Raw genomic sequence first — 21,138 nt, forward strand, 5'->3', positions numbered from 1 at the left:
CGCGTTCAAACAAACAAACTCTGCAGCTTTATAATATTAGTATAGATTAGTTAGTATAGACATTAAAATTATTGTAAAAAAACAATATAGTCTTTGTATTGCATGTCTTCATTATAATTAATATACCTAGTAGTAGAATCGTCATAACATAAGTAGCATTATCAAAATATATTTTTTTTGTGGGATCTAGATAGAAATAGATTTAAAATTTAACTTCCGATGGTTATATTTTTATTGCACGCCTCATAAGCGAAGCGTTGAGGTGGGTACTACTGTCGCTTCGCGCAAAACATCTGATTTTTCAAACTTAAAATGTCTTTATGTATCATACATTGCACTTGTAAGATAATACATACACACACATATTAAGAAAAAACACTATTTTTAACGTTCATGATATTTTTGATGTCATTTTTGTTATTTAAACTAGTTAAAAAGCAGTTTAAAAAAGTTCTGTCTTCGACGTCCGTGTGTCTGTCTGTGCGGATCCTTTTTCTTGTTAACACGATAGCGACCGAAATACTTTACTAATCGAGTCTTTTTTTTTTCTCTTACGCTTGAGTATGCTCAGGAATAGAACCCTTTCATTTTTCAGGGTCTGATTCGATGTGGTTTAATTGTTATTAAATAAACAAAAATAATAATTAATAAATATTTATTAAAAAAAAATTATGAGGCGTGCACTTTTGGATTTTCCAAATTATTTATTTATCACAGTAGGTAATCATCACACAAAATAATGGACTCATTTCGTCAAACAAAAAGGGATACATCGCAACAATATTATTTGTTTGTTATTAAAAAAAAATCAATACAAACTTTAATTTCAATCAAACCCTCATTGTTTCCACCCGTAAATTAATACACAAGTTGCATTTCATCCAAGCAAAACCTGGTGACCATTTCAATAGGGTATCCACACGGTTGGAAGTACGTGGCCATCTCATCAAGTAGATCTTGAAATTTCTTGGTAAATTCCTCCAATGTATTAAAGTTTAGCGCGTCGTGGTTGTTTAGGATCATTGCTATCATATAAAATAAAAATTAATAAATAAATATTTCGGGTTCATTTTCACACAAGGCACGATCTGATCCCTTACTAAGCTTTCGCTTGTGTTTATATGGAAACCAGATGACTGATTAACATATCTACATATATGAATGAATGAATGAATGAAACGTTTATTGCCACAACAAGTTATATCTTCTTCTTCTTATATATAAAAATGAATCGCAAAATGTGTTGGTAAGCGCATAACTCGAGAACGGCTGAACCGATTTCGATAATTCTTTTTTTATTATATTCCTTGAAGTACGAGGATGGTTCTTATGTAGAGAAAACGTAAACATGTACCACGGGTGAAGCCGGGGCGGACCGCTAGTTTTATATAATTTTAAATAATGTCTCATATAGATAATTAACACCAAGACATAGAGCAAACATCTATGTTCATCACACAAATATTTGCCCCGGGTGGGGATCGAACCCACGATCTAATAAATAAATGTTTGAGTTTGAGTTCAATACATACCGACGATAACGATGTATAGAAATAAAAATATCCAAAACATGTAGATAATATTAACTAGCAAAATTTTCACTGTTTTTAATAATGTTTTTTATGATCTTCCATTTAAAAAATATTTCAGAATAATAACATAGAATATTAACTATTGTTGTTCTCTTGTTGATAGAATGCATGACCGTGTCAGATTGACATTAATTGTAAATTATATATATTTTTTATTAAATAGATACTTACTAGAGTTACAAAAGGTACATATAGGTAAACCAGAATCTGATGGCAATTAGGGAAATCAAAATTTTGAGTGTGCAACCCTAGGGAAAATGGACTAAACGATCTTGATACTGCTTAGTTTTTATTTTGTCCTCAACATCATTAGTCACATTACATAAGTGAACAATACTGTACTTAATAATGAGATATCCACTTAATATTATGTAGGTACATACTTACATGTATAATGTACATATTACTTTTATAGGTATAGGTAATACATATTATTATTTACACATACCTATATTCGTATATTCATTATCATTATGCCATGTAAAAATATGGATGTAATGATAATACAGATCAAAACTAGATTGCTTATATTTTTTTATAAAATAAAATAAAAATAATATAAAACTATGTTTATTTTCGTAAGTATTAACAGATACACACATTATAAAATTCACTTTAACAGCTTGGACTTGACGAATAGCCGTATTGGAAACTCCTGTAATAAGTTATCATAAAATTATATTGTAATCAACAAACAATATTATAGTTACCTACTTATAATATTTTTAATTTAAAGTACCAAAACGGGTAAGTCCAATTTACCAATAAAATATTCAAAATTGAAAATTGTGATGTGTTTGACCCTTCTTCATCGAATGTTTTTCTATACTCATTATAAACAACACCTCTTGCTTGTGATCGCAGCGGCTTTTTCGACATTTTCGAAGATTTTTTAGACAAAATCCTAAAAATTATTCATCAATTGCAAAGAAAACAAATAATTTGACAACCAATTTGATAGTTGTCAAATAAAGTTGCCACATGAAAATCTCTTATTTCATAAATATAAATATGCCATCAGATTCTGGTAGACCTATAGCATTTTACACGCATTTTAATATAGAACTAAACTCGGTGGTTAAATGTTACAAATATGTAATTACGATTCAAAAGTGCTTCTCGAAGAAGTCTAATTAAATAATTAAATGTTTGAGTTTGAGTTTAAAGTGTTAAACAAGACCCGTTATCCTACAGGAACGGGAAGTATGCGGGTTTTTCTTTGAAAACGCGGGCGAAACCTCGGACGGATTCTATACGTTTGCCTGCTATCAAACCTTACCGTATGTAAATCAGTCACTACTTAATATTTTATTTATGAAAAATTTATAAATACCTAACTCATCATCACATACCTAATATGTAGGAATTTGACATAATATTATGGCCTTCAAAACGGGTTTAGAATCGAAGCAAAAGTAATCTTCTTATATATAAAAATGAATAGCAAAATGTGTTGGTAAGCGCATAACTCGAGAACGGCTGAACCGATTTCGATAATTCTTTTTTTATTATATTCCTTGAAGTACGAGGATGGTTCCTATGTAGAAAAAACGTAAATATTATGTACCACGGGCGAAGCCGGGGCGGACCGCTAGTCCTAAATAATAATATGTATTATTATACAATATAATATATTACTTAATCATCTATACTAATATTATAAAGCTGAAGAGTTTGTTTGTTTGAACGCGCTAATCTCGGGAACTACTGGACGGATTTGAAAAATTCTTTCGGTGTTAGATAGCCCATTTATCGAGGAAGGTTAAAGGCTATATATCATCACGCTACGGCCAACAGGAGTGGAGCTACGGGGGTGAAACCGCGCGGAGCAGCTAGTAAATAATATATTACTTGTAATTTTATAAATCTAAAAAATTTGTTTTCTTGAACGCGCTCATCTCAGGAACCAAGGGTCCGATTAGAAAAGTCATTTCATCGTTAGATAGCCCATTTATGGAGGAAGGCGGCTATAATTATACCATCTCGCTTACACTAGGAGCGGAGCAAAGGGGGTAAAACCGCGGGTTACTTATAATAGTTAGTGAGACTACTGAATAATTATTATGTTCTATCTTAATATATATAAATCTCGTGTCACAATGTTTGTCCTCAATGGACTCCTAAACCACTTAACTGATTATAATAAAATTCGCACACCATGTGCAGTTCGATCCAACTTGAGAGATAGGATAGGTTTTATCCCGGAAATCCCACGGGAAAGGGAACTATGCGGGGTTTTCTCTGAAAACGCGGAGGAAGCCGCGGGCGAAAAGCTAGTCAATAAATAATAATTGTTTGAGATTGCTATCAATAAACCCACCTGTTTTACACTTGTCATAAATACGTTATTTTATGTATGTACAATTTTTTATGTATTGTATTTGTACAAGTATTGTACTACAATAAACTGTCATAAAATAAACATGTGTCAAATTATTCATATCTTAATGAAATGTATTTCGGATATAGATGCAAATAATAGATTTTCTAGGCGTGATCTCATTTATATACCAATCCTATCCTATAAAACCATATACATAATCTAGATACCAATCCTATAAAATTAAATGCAATTTATTAGTTTGAACTAGATATTTATTGGGTCCATGGTTTGAATAATTTTTTAGCATAAATATTTTTTGCAACTCTTTTGTGTTTTTTCCCAAAACCCATAGAGCATTCAAAGCAAATACCAATAAGGTTAAATAATATTATTTACTCCACGAGATTTATTGACATACAAATTATCTGAATCGTCTTCATTATTTAATGCTCTAAGTCTTCATTATAATAAATTGAAATACAGGTTCAGAAGCATTCGTGAACTATGCTTGTTGAAGACGTGTTGTTAATTTTTGTGTTAATATAATATATATCTCATAAGAATTAAGTAGGTAATTGTGGTGACAATGAAAAGTTTGATTTCTTTTTCTGAAGGCAGTAAGGCTACGCAAGTGATATGTGCCCTTTTGAGTGAGTGTGTTTTTATTATATTAAATTAGTTTTTAATACAAATTGTATGTTTTGGTGTATTTGCATACCTACTTATATTTTTATGTGGACAGAAACTATAGTAATCCATACTAATATTATAAATGCGAAAGTAACTCTGTCTGTCTGTCTGTTACTCAATCACGCCTTAACTACTGAACCAATTTGCACGAAATTTGGTATGGAGATATTTTGATACCCGAGAAAGGACATAGGCTACCTTTTATTGCGAAATATGTACCACGGGCGAAGCCGGGGCGGACCTCTAGTAAATAATATATTGATTTAATAAAATTGCAGATGCTTTTAAATCTGTCTGTAAATGTTAACGTGTGACCTGTTTCTCAATTATTTCGACTTTTTTATATTTGTGAAAATTACGCTGATGCAATAAATTACTAACGATTCTTACCTAAATATTTTTATTCATATTTAGTAATCAACCTATTTGTTTTGAATTCATTGTGACTTTGTATATTAATATTTAAACAATAATAATGCACAAACATTAGAGTACCTACTTCGAAAACGCATAAAACATGCATCGATAAAACTCGTTTCGAATATTGTTTCTATCTTTTTTCCCCATTTTGGATGCACGCAACCTTAATATGAAGAGAATAATATTATACTCTTAGGCCGTGTCCGCACTGCGGATATTTTCCGCGCGTATTTTTATCCGCAATTCTGTAACACATTGAATACAAGGTTCACCCGCAGCTCGTATTAGTACCCGAGTTATATAAAAATAAGTCGGGTTTTCCTTTCTGACGCTATAACTCCAGAACGCACGAACCGATTTCCACGGTTTTGCATTCGTTGGAAAGGTCTCGGGCTCCGTGAGGTTTATGGCAAAGAAAAGGTGTCTCTGGTGGCGAAACGGAGTTCGCCGGGTTTGCTAGTAGTATGTAAAAGCATAGAGGATTATTTTATTTTAGAGATCCAAGAAGGCTAAATAACGGCAAAGCAAGACCACGGAATATAACATACCAACAAATTAAAAATAACTCAACTAATATAGATTTTTTTCAATATAACATTAATTTATAGCGCTCTTTCTAATATTTATGCTAATTCATAAATATTATAATAATACTAGCGGTCCGCCCCGGCTTCGCCCGTGGTACATATGAAAAATAGATGTTGGCCGATTCTCAGACTTACCCGATATGCACAGAAAATTTCATGAGAATCGGTCCACCCGTTTCGGAGGAGTATGCAGACTAACATTGTGACACGAGAATTTTATATATAAGATATAAGATTAAGGATTGGTTGCGATGCTTTATTTTGCAATGGCATATTATATACTTGCTGTTAAATTTGCATTAGGAACAAATACATCATCATCATCATCATCATCATCGTCATCAGACGTACTCGTTATCAATCTACTATAGATAGAGATGTACAAAGAGTGGCTTTATCGCTCGTGAGCGATTTCTTCCAAGCAACTCGAATAAATAAATGTTTGATGGTGTGAATAAATTAAAGATTTAACAAATCACTTTCAATTATACGTCCTTTCTTGACTAAAATCATACCAAACACTGAGCCACCACTGCTTATTTATTCAATTTGTTTTCAGTAAATATACCGGTATTCTCATATGGAGCGTCCATTGGATGGATGTCACCAATGTCTCTTCTCTTGCAATCCGAAGAATCACCAAGGGCTGTTCCTTTGACTGATATTGAGGTAAAGCTTCTATGTTTCAAATAACGAATATTTTTTTTTATCAGATGAAATGGAATTTCAGTAACTTCTAATACCTAAAGACATACAAATAAACTACACATATTATGTACTAAAAGAAATACGTTAAGGCTCTTGAAACAAATTTTCTGAAATACTGTGCGTTTCAGCTTTTAAAATCTTTAAGAGCCTCAATAAAGATTTCCTATATTTATCGTCTCTACTATGTTTAAATAAAAACCACATTATTCAAACTTACTATCTCATTAATTACACCAATCACTTCGTCATTTTATATGTTTTATTTCACCTTATAGCTCTCATGGATGGCATCAATTGCCTATTTAGTATGTCTGCCCGGTTCCTGGATACTAGCTATAATTGCAGATAATATAGGACGGAAGAATACACTGTTTATTATATCTCTGTCTGCTCTTGTAAGTATTGCTAATTAACGTTTAATTTTAACTATTACAAGAACTTGTTTTATATTTATTTCAATTTTGTTTCCCATTATCTCATAGATTTATTATCGTTGCTTTAGTAAGTCCTTTATGCGTTTTTTACGAAAAATAATGTAAGTAATTATTGTAACATTAAAATTTATTGTTATAACATCCAGCTCAACTCACATAATGTTCCTTCCTCACCTTTATGTATATCACTATCACTACATAGTATAAAACAAAGTCGCTTTCTCTGTCCCTATGTCCCTATGTCCCTTTGTATGCTTAAATCTTTAAAACTACGCAACGGATTTTGATGCGGTTTTTTTTAATAGATAAAGTGATTCAAGAGGAAGGTTTTAGTATATAATTTATTAGGTTTTAGACAAAGCGGGCGAAGCCGCGGGCGGTAAGCTAGTTTTAAATAAATATTAAACTCATTTCTTAGGCTTCCTGGACACTACTCCTCTGCTCCGTAGAAACATGGGCACTTATAACCGCGAGAGCATTGGTCGGTGTGACCATGTCTGGTGTGTATGTAGTCTGCCCCATATACATTAAAGAGATCAGCGATGACTCTATTAGAGGCAGTTTGGGTTGCTTGGTAAGTGTACTACTTACGAATCTCAAGAGTAATTAATCCATTGCGCTGTAAAGGAGCAATTTTAATGTATAATTTTTAGTAGAAAAAGTGATGATGCTGCTTTTTACCACGGTGAACTATCTCATTTCCTTGGTAATGTTCTTTGACTATGCGAGGTTAGCAGCTGGTGGAAAGCTAGTTGTTTTATATTTCCTAAAGAAAGAAGGAAAAAAAAATATTTGTCTACAGTTATTGAATAAGAAAAAAATTACACTGTTGAATAAGAAATCAAACAAAAATACTTTAACGTAAACTGTAGATATCTAAAATGCATGTTACAGAAATGGAGACCTCTCAATATATGCGGCATTTTCAAAGCAGATGCAGTGCTGATTTTCAGAAGTACTCTATTTCAAGGCGTAGTTAGATCATATGATATAAGAAAATAAAAAACTTTGTAACATTATCTTTGATTTTAGATTGGAGTTTTCCACACAGTGGGCAATTTATTTCTCTACGTGATCGGAGACATACTCGACTACAACACAATTCTCTGGATTTGTCTGTCAATACCGTTCATACATATGTTGATTTTCATAACTATGCCAGAAACTCCGTCGTACCTTATGAAGAGGGGGAAAGACGAGGTAAATGCTTAATTTAATTAATATGTAATAAGTTTACAGATTGGAATAATTTAATAATAGATCTATACATGGATGGAATACTAAACTGAATAGTTAACAGTATCATTAATTTAATAACAATGCCAATAAAGATAATTTAAGAAGAAACTAACGTAACTTGTTAAAATCTTAGTGTCATGACCACAGACATGTATATTTAAGTAGACAACGCAAGTACCGCGATCTGTATGAAAACCAAGCGTGTCATATTTTTTGTACTGACCTTGACGCGTTATGACGTCACGAACGCTTTTTAGTGATGTTAATTTCATTTTACGCTAAATCGATTAGGCCGCCACTCGCGCGGCGATTCTAGTATCGTCCTATCCCATCGAAGTAAATCGAAAGAAATCAGATCAAACTAGATCTATGTCTAAGAGGTAGTCAAATAAATGAATCGTAATCGATTACTAAATCGATTCAAGACAGAAAAATGATAATTACCATAGACAGAGGGATGATAAAATAAAGTTATAAACCTTTTAATATTCTAACAAGTAAACTAATGTGTTTTAGCTTTTTCTTACATATGCCCATTGAGTTACCATGTACTACGTACTAGAGAGGCCATCGAAAGAAAGTAATGAAACTGTCAATCAATCAATCTTTATGTCCCGTTGCATCGATCCATTTTCCTTTTATGTTCGGGTTACTTGGAGAACTGAAAAAACAAACATAGTCTAAGCAATAAGGAGTTTTCTTAAAAAACTCCCAAGATGACACTTTAACTAATGGCGTCCATGTCATAATATTTATTTTTAGTACCTTTGTATTAAAATACTTAAAAGTTCTAGGTCTAGTCGTATTAAATGACAAAAAAAATCTATGCCTTTTTTTCTGAAAAATTGCTCCTACAAATTATCATTTTTCTGTTCGATTATAAAAACGATTAGAATCGAGAACTATTGCATCAAATGAACATCACTAACCACAAAATTGGACAGAAAAATGAGAACAGAAAAATGAGAAGACGCTATTCATTGCTTGTTATCATACGACGCGATCTTTACCGTGCCAAGTAAAAGCCGCAATGTATTCCGAATCATTTCGTATGATTTGGTATCCGTGTTTGTCACGATCGTTTTCCACAGATATTCTTTATTTGATTTTAAAATAAATAGTGCATATTCTGATTAGAAAATTACTTACCGGTGGAAGGAAACATCTCTGCTAACTCGGCCACTCACAGCTGTGGAGTTTCTACAGTTTATAACGGCGCAATTCGGCATTTTACTTTATTCAGCTTCACGTCTTTCCTTGGCAAACTGCAAGCGCGGACTGAGTGTAGGCCAGCGTCAAGTAAGTTTCAATAACTTAGTTTGGACACGGGAAGTACATACACTCGCTTAGTCTATCTTGATACATGTCTGTGGTCATGACTCATGATGTAAGATTTATGAAATTGATACTAATTGCGATAATAATAAAACACATTTTTGTTTAGCAAGCACTAAATGCATTGGCATGGCTGCGTTGTAAATCTGAAAATGACGTAGACGTAATTAAAGAGTTGGAACACATAAGAAATGAGCAAGAAAATGATGCTGAAGCGAATAAATTCCTGCTTAAAAGTATTTGTAAGTATGATATTATAGTTTTTGTAACAGATATAGTTAATTACCAAAAAGTGTTTATTGGTAAACTATATATGAGCCTAGATTTGGAATTTAAAGAGCAATGATGTATACAGCTGAATACACTTACTTCTTACAAAATGAGTTAAATGCTGAATTTCAAAATAATAAATCATAAGTATAGATGAAGACATAGACATTTTCTTCTGTGTTAATGATGCATATGATTCTGAAGCATAAATCAATAAAAAAGAGGAAATTATGCATGTAACTAAATCCCGAAGTTTCCAATAACAAATAAATGTAATAATGTTACGCAAATAATCACATTCCTTGATAACAATTTTACAGCGTTCTATGTGGTACCTTCTATTTCCTTATAGATCAACTGTGTGAAACAAATTTTATATGTTTAAACAAACACAATTTAATATAAATAGCACATTATCTTTTGTACTTTGCATGGCTGTAATAAAAGAATTGTAAACAATCCGTGGCTTTCCTAAAAATCTTAATGTAAATAAATGTATTTCTTTTACAAACATTGGATTTGTGAATGTTATATCAAGTTCAGGTATTTCATGTTCATGGTCGAATAGTAATGTTACAGAAGCATTATATTGTAACTAGTATTGTGCCCAAGGTTCTCTCGTGGTTAACTTACATTAAGTTCTTTACCATAGTAACTTTTGAAGTGAAACTTCTTTCAGCGCGTTGAGAGTAAAATTTCAAGGTCACGTCATGGTCATATCGTCACGTCATGGAGTAAGGCGACGATTTTGGTATCTTTGAATGTTGGCAAGTTGAATGTTACTTCTGACACGTGTGCTTGGCACATACGCTCTTTTTTATTGTCACTTCACTTCTTTTGTTTTCATAAAAAAGCACATACATGGATCTCCATATTATATTAAAATACAAGGAATCAGGAGTCATTAAATACTATGTAACAGGTTCTAATACCTTTTCTTATCCTTACTTTTTACAGCACTTCTTATTAATTGGTAATTCTATTTTTTAGACAACAACAAAATCCTCTTCAGAGCATTTTGCATTGCACTCATAGCTGTATTAGCAAGAGAGGCGTGTGGAGCTGTTCCAGTTCTGAACTTTGCTGGAGAAATCTTCACAGTAGCGTCCGAAGGTTCAGGGTTAATCCTGTCACCTAATCAGCAAGCAATTCTGTTGGGTGCTGTGCAAGTTTTAGGGTCTGTGGTAGCGAGTAGTGTTGTGGAGAAAACTGGAAGGAAGGTAAGAAAATATGCTTGAATTTGATATTTTAGTTTTACAGCATAATATATTTTTAAAGAATAGTTCAAAAATATCATGTTACTAAACTGAAGACGCGAGTTCGGATCCCGTCTCGATTTATCTATACATATAATAAAATCGTAGGAAAGTCAAAACTGTACATTGAATATTTTTTTAAAAGAATACATAATCCATGATCTATAATCGATATAGAAGCCAAAAACATAGTTTTTAGAATTTTTGTCTGTTTGTCTGTTTGTCGGTTTGTCTGTTTGTCTGTTTGTCTGTATGTTTGTCCAAGCTAATCTCGAAAAGTACTGCATAGATTGACTTCAAATTTTGCATGAATATTACTAACAGGTCGGGTGAGGCTTTTTTAAACATATTATCATGCTATCACCTCCAGGGGAGGAGCTGTGAACCTTTATTTTTCTTACGTATTCCGTGTATTACGACACCGTTCAATCTAAAGACTCATGTTTAAATGTTGTTTTTGAGTAATCCACGCTATTATCTAGCTTTATACTATAAAAACAACGTCATTTGCGTAATTTTGGCAGAGAAACAATTAAATTAATCTTAGTAGTATAAAGACAAATTTAAAACAGCGCCATCTATGAAGTGTTATAAAAATCAAACACACATTAACTATTGGAAATTAATAATAATCAAATGACGCATATATAATTAATGTTGTTTAACAATATCTAGATTGACACTATAAAAATTATGCCATTTAATTTAGTAACTTGGGAAGAGAAACATGTAAGTTGTATAATGTTAATTTTGAAACAGTGCCATCTATGAGATTTCGTAAAAATCAAATCAATTTACATGTTAACACTACTGAATACACTGTTAAAAATTAATAATTTAAATATAATCATGTTATTTATTTAACTCTTTAACCCATATCTTCCCTTCCATATAAGGTATATTTCGTGTAAAAAATAAATATACTACATTTTTTAAAGTGAGGGTAGATGTTTTATTTTAAGTAAAACCATGGTAAAACTAGACACCATTATCTACAGTTAATCTAATATTGATTATGTTCATTAGTTACAATTTTATAAAAAAACCACATCAAAATCTGTTGCGTAGTTTTAAAGATTTAAGCATACAAAGGGACATAGGGACAGAGAAAGCGACTTTTTTATACTATGTAGTGATATTTATAATGCAATTGAATGCCATAAAACCATAAATATCAAATCCAATCTTTATGTTTTGTGAATTTTCACCATCATGCGTTCCCATAAAAGGTAAGTAGTTACTTATAGGTATTTATTTTTTATAATGATAGCAATTCATGTTTTTTGTTGGTATTATATTACACTTTTAGAATGAAATAATAAAATGAAGAATTCTTTTATATATGACTTTTACAAGATTTTGAGGTGCATTGGGAATAGTAGTTTTTGATAAAATTTTATTTGTAAGTAGCTTTTTTATAGATTTACAATTAACTTTTGATTTTTTTATTTACAGATTCAATGCTCATAAAATTATATCGCCTTTGGAAGACTATTTCTGCTGACAATTTTACAACACCACTTGAAAATTGATGATTTGATGATAAAGATAGTGGCAGCGAAGATTAAGTGGAAATTAGTAATCATCCGCTTCGTCAATTTTTGACTGAAGTTAAAGTCCAACTTCCAATGGTTCAATCATTGGAAGTATCTCGGGAAATTTTGGAGGATATTTTTCAGGAAGGAGAGAAGGGGCAGCCAACCACATATCAAACTACTACGTTGTAGTACCGAAAAAAAATGTTATTGCCAAATGAAACGTAAATTTTGCACTCACAACTGTACAAGTAATGTTTTTTTTAATATTTATCGTTATGGCTATCGAGGTATCTACCTGCGACCGTACTGGGATCAGAGTACATGATATACAGTTCATCATCCAGGATTGCTAAGAGCATTTTCACACTGAAAAAGATGTTTTCTTTGAATCGTAGTTGCTTCATTTGTTTATTTTTAATCATTTTACATAAATGTTTTATATTTTATAAATATATCATTTTCATTATTTATAAATAAAATGGATTGCCGTCCTGAAATTATAAAAAAATAATGTATACTTTTGCCAAAATATATATATGTTACGGCTAAAGGTAGGTGAGAACATAAACTTAAGATTAGCCGGCTAAACTTAGGTTTATTTTCGACGAGGTGTTAATGTTAGTTTGTTCTATCTTTAGCCGGCTAAACTTAAGTGTAACCGCAGGCCCGTGGCTAAAAATGTCGGGGTGGGTAGATTTGGTTACTATAATACATGTAAGGAACAGGGCGAGTGTTTTCTGGCACTTCGCCGGCTGCTGCCGCAGCACGCTCGCTGCGCTCGCTCGGCTCGTGCGGGTCTTAAGAGTTCTAACCTAACCTAACCTAGCCACCAGCTTTCTGCCCTGAGTCGGGGTGGGTAGATTTGGTTACTATAATACATGTAAGGAACAGGGCGAGTGTTTTCTGGCACTGTGCGGGCCCCTCAAGCCCTCCACCGGCCCGGCGCTAACCAAATCTACCCACCCCGACATTTTTAGCCACGGGCCTGCGGTTACACTTAAGTTTAGCCGGCTAAAGATAGAACAAACTAACATTAACACCTCGTCGAAAATAAACCTAAGTTTAGCCGGCTAATCTTAAGTTTATGTTCTCACCTACCTTTAGCCGTGACATATATATATAAACTCAAACTTATTTTTAGATAAAAATAACAAAAACAAATTATTTATTAAAATTTAGTAGATAAAATAAATTATGTAACGATTTTATAAGAAAACACAGTAGGTATAATATTTATTATGCGACGGTGATCTCTTCCAGAAAAAGATATTCATCAGCTCAATAAAATTGAATAGTATGTTGTTAGTTATTCTTTAGATTCACAATTGTAATGAGAATTTCCGCATTCAAGTTGTATCGTAGTTTAGATATATATCATAGTTTTGACTCATTAAAGTTCCAACAAAACCCTCAAATTTTTGAGCAGAGTTGAGCAAGATAATTTGAAAAATGTGCCGGGTTAAGTATTATAGAAAAGGTTAGTTCGTTGGTAATTATTATTTCTTCGTCATTTACATGTTGTTAGTAAAAATAAACTTCGACTACTGACGTCTGACGCGAAGTGGGGACAGCGACTAGCGTTGTCACTGTATCGCTCTTGCCACGCTGTTCAACAGACTTATTCGATAGTTCAATTTTATTGAACAACGAGACAACCAAACCCGGTCTCCCCTACTATCCCGAGAGACCGAAACCTTTACTGAGAGGGTATGACGTCTCACAGCTGATCGCAAACGGCATATTGTACTATCCCGTGAGACCGAAACCCTCACTGATAGGGAATTACGTCTCAATACTGATCACAACAGTCATATTTTATCTCGAGAATCTGAAACTTTACTCAATATGAAGACCGTTTGACAAATGATATAGGGTGCATACTATTTTGCGATCTCTTGAAGATGAACATGAACATAAGCAATGACTAGAGTAGGGACGCGAATATTACAATTATTTGAGACAAGAACGATTAATTAGTTTGTTTAATGAAAGATTAAGAATAATTGAAACTATTCGGTCTCTGGAAACGGACGAATAGCGAGAGGCCCGTCTTACTGCAGACAGATTTCGTCATAGTCTTAATAACTTAAAGGTAAACAATCTACGAATTCGGTGGTGCAAAATATAAAAGTGGGTTTGCTTATAACCTCACAATTTATTACAGATCATCTTCTGTATAGGCGATATTAACGTAGTATGTTCTTTTGTAATGCTTTAAGGTGGAGTAAGGAGTCGGCTTTCGTTTGAAGATACACTGGAACCTTTGAAATCACTTCTTTTAGAGGAACATACTGTGCAATCTAAACTGTTATTAGACAATATTCGCTCTTATAGTAGTGCGTTTCAAATGATCAAAGGTGCTAAACAATTATCAGAGGGTTCTTTCATGCTTACTTTTAAGATACAAGGTCAAGTTTATTTGATAGGATCCCTTTTGCCTGAAGGCCAACCTAAGTTTGTTAAATATATTTTGTATTCGACTACAACGAATAGTAAAATACAAGAAATCAATATTTCTCAAATTTAAAACTGAACTCATTTCACAATTTTAGAACAGGTTAATTATTCGTATGTATGCAGTTTTAAATCGACATTAGAAGCTTGTCCTCAAGATGGTGATATCGGCACTCAGGAACTCCCTGGACATGTTATAACGCCCAGGCCACAGTATTACAATTTTTCTTACAGTAGAGCAACTTATTTTCGCATAGCAACGGAGGGGAACTCGCGGGGGGTCAAGTGACGCGGGCCACGTACCACAAAAATGCTTAGTTTGTGGTACCGAGCGCGAAAGAAAGTCATCGTGTTTTTAGTAAAGTTACTATCTAAACTAACGTAATTTAATACTTAGGTACATATTGTATAATGGTGCGCTCAAACTGTTAATCTACATTTAATTAAGATTATTATTTGAAATACTCAGTAATGTAGAATTTAAATCACATTCATTCATGTTTTCTTCAGATTTTTTCTTATCAGTGTTCAATTTTAATGTAGTTAAATTTTATAAGAGACAATAATTAAGAACATTCAAAAATAAAGTGTCACGTATTTTTTTTAAACGACGAATGACGAAAAACGACGTTATCGCGGACGAAGTCGCGGGCAACAGCTAGTTAACGATAAGAACGTTTGGGAGATATTTTAACAACCAATGATTTAATATAAATTTTCATAACATGTCGTATTTGAATATTTTTTCAAACATTTTGTAGCATCTGAAATAAGAGATATTTACCTAAAACAAAATGGCATATAGCTGTGATGATTAAGGTAATTCCAATCTTATTTCACCATAAATGTTTTCTATTGATAAAATTTATCTCTGAAAAGTTTGTCTGTCTTATAATTTATAGTATTTCTGTTTATTTAGCACTTGATAAGTTTGACATTGCTTTGATACATTTGCCATAATGTTACAGAAATAAGCTAATGAAGGTTATTTTTTTCCAGTCCCTCATGTTCTTCACATCCCTGCTCTCTGGAATAAGTATGGGTTCGCTGGCAACATGGTTCCTGTTGAAGGAACTGGGTGTGTACGCGACGTCCTGGGTTCCTTTGCTGACGCTTTGTATGTGCATCTTCTGTGATTCAGCTGGTCTTCAGCCTGTTGCCATGGTGGTGGCTGGTGAAATATTCTCGTTCAAGGTAAAAATTTGATTGTTATTTAGCAAAAAGATTTGTAGTCTGCTTCAATTCTTTATCTATGTTAAATTACATTAAATTGTCTAATAATATGGTATATATGGTATGGTATTATTGTCTAATAATAAATGGTGATATGTAATATGTTCACCTTTATTGAAATGAAAAAAATGATGAGAGATATACAATGCATGTTAATTCGTTTATATACAAAACTAATTTTATAATCGTAGCATCGTCAACTCTTTATGTAAAGTGCAACATTTTAACGTTCTTCATTTAATAGCTACAGTTCAACAGTTTTATAACCTATCAAAACTATCTTTACAGTACCGGGGAACAGTCATGGCCATAGCCATGTCCATAGCATCATTCTCCGACTTCATACAGCTTCTATTCTTCAAGCCGCTAGCCACACAAATCGGTATCTACGTAGCGTTCTACTTCTTTGCCGTTGTCTGCTTCTTCATTGGCGCTTACGTCATCTTCGTCATCCCAGAGACCAGAGGAAGAACTCTCGAAGATATTTACGGAGACTTGATCAAGAAAAAGGATAGAATAGTTGTCGCAGAGAAATATGTGGCGGCAGAACCTTGAAGAGACGATTAATGCTTAGAATAACGTGGCTCTGTGATTCGGACAGATTTAAGACGATTGTGGAAAGATGATCGGATTTGGAGAGAAGAAAGTTTATCTTGTATCTCTATCTCTTTTGTATTGATTATGGTTTATCGTTGAATGAATTGATGAGCAGGTGAAAAAAATGCCTCGGTTTGTATATATGTGTAAATTGAATTTGACCTCACATTGAGTTGCAATTAGATAACTCAAAATACTTAATATAATTGTGTATATGAATGAAGAAGAGAGGATATTATTAATTTATATTATGTATTCAGTGTGATTGAAAAAGAACAAAGAATCTTGGAATAAATGAAAACATGATATTATTATTAAGTGTTGTAGCAATCATTGTAAATACTATTTATAGAAATAAAACGAATTTAAGTTCTGAAAAACTCTTTTATTTAAATGCACATATCTTTGGTACACATTTTGTAGTTAACACAATTCAATTCGACTAGTTAGATTCATTCTGATCTTGAAATAGTCATCCGTTGAAATAGGAGAAATAATTAAACTAAATATAGAAGGTATCAATGAATATTATAATGAGATTCATTGAGACCAAGATTTTGAAGTTCCTCTTGAAGCCAGGATGACGAGGAGGACAAAGAACCAATTTCTGGGATCCAGAGACATGGCCGTATTGCTATACCAGTAACAACCCATTGATTTGTTTTCTGAAAAACAAAAGTTGTCTCTCTTTAATTAAATTATTTCAATAAAATTCAATCCAAATTGTTTTAATCTGAAACAAAGATTTAATATGTAGCTACTAGACGCTTCTATAAAATACATCATCGAGAGATACTCATATTTTGTTATTATTGCGTCTTCGCTTCAACATTAAGTCTATTCTTTAAGAGCAATAATTCCAATTTGTTTTTCAAACACAAGTCTTATCTTACTCGGGATTGGCATAAAACAGACTCCTTTAGTCACTAAGGTTTTGAAGTGAAACTTCTTTAGGCTGAGAGTAAAATTTCAAGGTCACGTCATGGCAATACAGTCACGTAATGGAGTGAGGCGACAATTTTGGTATCTTCGAATCTTGCCGAAGAAGTTTCACTTTTGCACACACGCTCTTTTTTTATTTTTCGCGCTTTTACAATATTAATAGGTACATATAATGCTTAAGATTTTGTTAACTTACTCGAGATTGACAGATAACTGGTGCTCCTTTAGTCACAATGCAAGCTGCGTCCATCATCGGATTTCCACAATATGATGTAGGGGGTACAGTTCCAAAGTGGCAATATTGGTTGGAAACGTCAAGATCGGTCTGAAATATAAAAATTTTAATTATAATAATAATTTTTACGGAAAGATAAATTGCCAGAGAACAAGAAAGAACTTGGTTATGCAGTTGGTGAAAGTTTTGGTCAAAAAATTAACTTTTTTGAGCAGAATTTGACAGATCATACATAGTTATAAAGAGTAGTATAAGAGTTTCATGTCAGAAAAATAACAATGCAATCTTTGAACGATTAATAAGCATAAAATAAGATGCAGAAAAAATATATCATTTAACTCAACCATATTTTTACCAGGTTAGCTTTTCCTTACAAAACGGGATTTAAGTCTCATATTTTATATTTCTTAATTATCACGAATATTAATTTCAAATAATCTATTACAAGAAATGTGTGATGATCATCTTCAAAGCCGAATGAGGCACATCGAGCTTCATTCATAGACATATTGAAGCCAATACAGGCTCCATTGCTCTTATTATTCGCCCATTTAACTTCATCTTGAAGAATAAACAGCGCTAAATCATGTTCATGTGTTTCTGGAAAAGATTCATAACTTGTTATATTTTGTATAAACTTATCTGTTAGTTAAAATTACAATTGAAAGATGAACTAATACGTTAAAGTCGTGAAACTGGCTCTTAATAACGAAAATTAGTTATAGATTAAATTTTAACCAATTTGACCTAAGTAACTATATCAAATAGTTTTGTAAAATTTTTAGACTGTCCGTCTGGATACCACAATGTCTAGGTATAGTTGTCATGTGGATCATTTCATATTTAGATAATATTTTAGCGTTCGTAAAACACATTGAAAAATACCATGCTCAAAGACATAACAGGATTATAGGTACCGTACTAACCCGGATTATAGTCATTGTTAATTTTCCTAAACTGAGCATTATATTTTTTCTGCGGTTTCGCAGACGCTGGCAGTCTTGCAAACACACGTTTATGCTGTGATTCCTTATAACAAGTTGCAGTGGTTAAAACAATGTTGGTCCCTAGGAGAACTCCTGCGCAGAACAATTTCTCTTTCTTCGACTTATCTTTCCTGAAAGCATTTTTGATAGTATAGTACGATTCAAACTTAATGGTGGCTCGAAACATCGTACGATCCGATGCGCAGAAAACAATTTTAGGTATTAGCGGGACGATAAGGGACCCGAACGTTGTGTGCACCCGCACTCGCACTTGCACCTAACTTCCGAAACGCCATTAAGTTTGAATCGAACTATATTAAAATTACAATAGATTTTAGTTATATTTTTAATGTAAAAAAATTATTATAAGCTACTTACTTAAATAATGAAACACACCATGGACATTCCTTTTGACGTAGCGACAAACATTCTGAAATCGTATGAAAAGATAAAAAATTGATTTAGATTTTTTTGTTCTAGTTAAATCTTATTAAAGTTTCTAGTAGAGAATTGTTAGAATCAAGTAATTATATCGTTCAAATGTACCTTGAATATTAGTTGTATTTGATAGTGGAGTAATAACTTTATTACTTGGTCCACATTCTTGATACATTCCACAACTCACGCTAAAACAATAAAGGAAAGGTTAATAAAATATGGTATTTTGTATCACCATATTATTAACTAGGTTTCCGCCCGCGGCTTCGCCCGCGCTCTCAAAGAAAAACCCGCATAGTTCCCGGTCCCGAGGGATTTCCGGGATTGCGTCATTTTCCCGGGATAAAAATTAGCCTATGTCCTTTCTCGGGTATCAAAATATCTCCATACCAAATTTCATGAAAATTGGTTCAGTAGTTTAGGCGTGATTGAGTAACAGACAGACAGACAGAGTTACTTTCGCATTTATAATATTATATAGTATGGATATACAAAATACAAAGGCTAGTAAAACGCAAGAACACACGCCCATGCATAGAATAAATATCAATACAATTGCTAATACAACAGAGCATACTGACACCAGTGAAAACCCCAATACAAACATCATTACAAAAGCTATAACAAAGTTCGATACAGACGTTGGATACAAACGTGAAAACAAACGCTAATATACAGGGTGTCCCACTAATGGTATACTAAGCGCGAAGGGATTCGTAGTTTTGCATACACTGATCACGTAAAAAATACTTAAACAACAAAATTACGCCAAAAATTTTTTGCTTAATTTTTCCTTAAAATCCATGTTTTCGTCTCTAGCAGCCGGCATATACCGCTTCGCTAATGTGAGCATTTTGTCTATGAAAACATAATCTTAAACGATAGCTCACGTGTGGGTGGAAAAGTTGAGCAGGCTGCATATTAGGGGTATACACATAGAGTTTTGAGAATTCGTCTATTTGTCAAAAAAATTCGTGTGGAATTTTATAAGTATTTTTTACGTACTCAGCGTATACAAAACTATAACCTCCTTGGGGCTTAGTATACCGTTGCTGGGACACCCTGTATAGAATATAATCGATACTACAAAATTAGTAAAAGTCCATGCAAATGCGAAAAAAACGTCAGTGCTACTGCAAATATCCACTATAAACATTTACCTCCATACCATTGCTTTAAATAATTATCATATTGTTAAATTTTCTACATCGGCATTCAAGCTTAGAAAAATATTATGCGTCTATTATTTGTCCACGAGAAAGTTCAAACCAGAAAAAAAATTTTGAAGAAGAACTAACCTATTTTCTATTGTTTTGTTCATCTGCACTTTACAGTATGCTTTATCCACACAGTTCCCACCTTCATTAATGACGTCATATTCTTTCGGTTTCACTATCTGTAAGTGATTACATTTAAAAACTTTATTAGACAGAAATGAATTTGAATTGGAATGGAAAAAGCCAAGTAATGGAACACTAACATAATTACATCAATAAATATAGAAACCACTACTCAAAAACGACTCAGTACTTAAATAAAAACATTAACAATTCAAAAAAAAAGGGAAAGAAAGAAAGAAACTTGAGCGATGTCAAGGGACATCCGGATGGAACGAAGTGTTAAGTTAGAGAGAGACAGATAAAGAACCACGCGCACGCCGCACGGCTTACAACTCTAGCAAAAAGTGTCGTGACAACTACTTAGACAACTAGGTCTATTATAAATAGGTCTAGAAATCATAAATTTAAAAGATATTGCATTCCTTTCTTATACATATAAATCCATTACTTAATATTATAAATGCGAAAGTAACTCTCTCTGTCTGTCTGTTACTCAATCACGCCTTAACTACTGAACCAAT

General features: G+C 32.8%; 3 protein-coding genes and 1 long non-coding RNA gene across 4 annotated transcripts in view; 2 read left to right on the forward strand and 2 right to left on the reverse strand.

Annotated features, from left to right (window-relative positions):
- LOC149897470 (serine protease inhibitor dipetalogastin) overlaps positions 1 to 21,138 on the forward strand; it is a 211,886-nt gene that overhangs the window by 59,522 nt on the left and 131,226 nt on the right. The window lies entirely within an intron of this gene.
- On the forward strand, positions 4,433 to 17,015 carry LOC149897473 (facilitated trehalose transporter Tret1-like). The gene is made up of 9 exons (XM_090116143.1): positions 4,433 to 4,565; positions 6,172 to 6,281; positions 6,596 to 6,715; positions 7,173 to 7,328; positions 7,787 to 7,954; positions 9,438 to 9,570; positions 10,589 to 10,818; positions 15,846 to 16,040; positions 16,368 to 17,015. Exons 1-9 carry the CDS (start codon positions 4,502 to 4,504, stop codon positions 16,632 to 16,634), a joined length of 1,443 nt encoding a protein of 480 aa, XP_089972269.1. The 5' UTR covers positions 4,433 to 4,501; the 3' UTR covers positions 16,635 to 17,015.
- On the reverse strand, positions 17,047 to 17,990 carry LOC149897474 (uncharacterized). The gene is made up of 2 exons (XR_016458151.1): positions 17,815 to 17,990; positions 17,047 to 17,341 (listed from the first exon to the last, which is right to left on the reverse strand). It is a non-coding gene; the product is annotated as an uncharacterized LOC149897474 (long non-coding RNA).
- On the reverse strand, positions 18,245 to 20,800 carry LOC149897475 (uncharacterized). The gene is made up of 5 exons (XM_090116508.1): positions 20,576 to 20,800; positions 19,386 to 19,465; positions 19,218 to 19,269; positions 18,780 to 18,970; positions 18,245 to 18,453 (listed from the first exon to the last, which is right to left on the reverse strand). The coding sequence occupies exons 1-5, from the start codon at positions 20,596 to 20,598 to the stop codon at positions 18,245 to 18,247; spliced, it is 555 nt and encodes a 184-aa protein (XP_089972634.1). The 5' UTR covers positions 20,599 to 20,800.

This window comes from Colias eurytheme, chromosome 25 (assembly GCF_061535395.1).
Source record: "Colias eurytheme isolate Ceu_HAF_F1 chromosome 25, ilColEury1 Martin Lab GWU primary, whole genome shotgun sequence".
In the NCBI taxonomy this organism is placed as follows: Eukaryota; Metazoa; Arthropoda; class Insecta; order Lepidoptera; family Pieridae; genus Colias; species Colias eurytheme.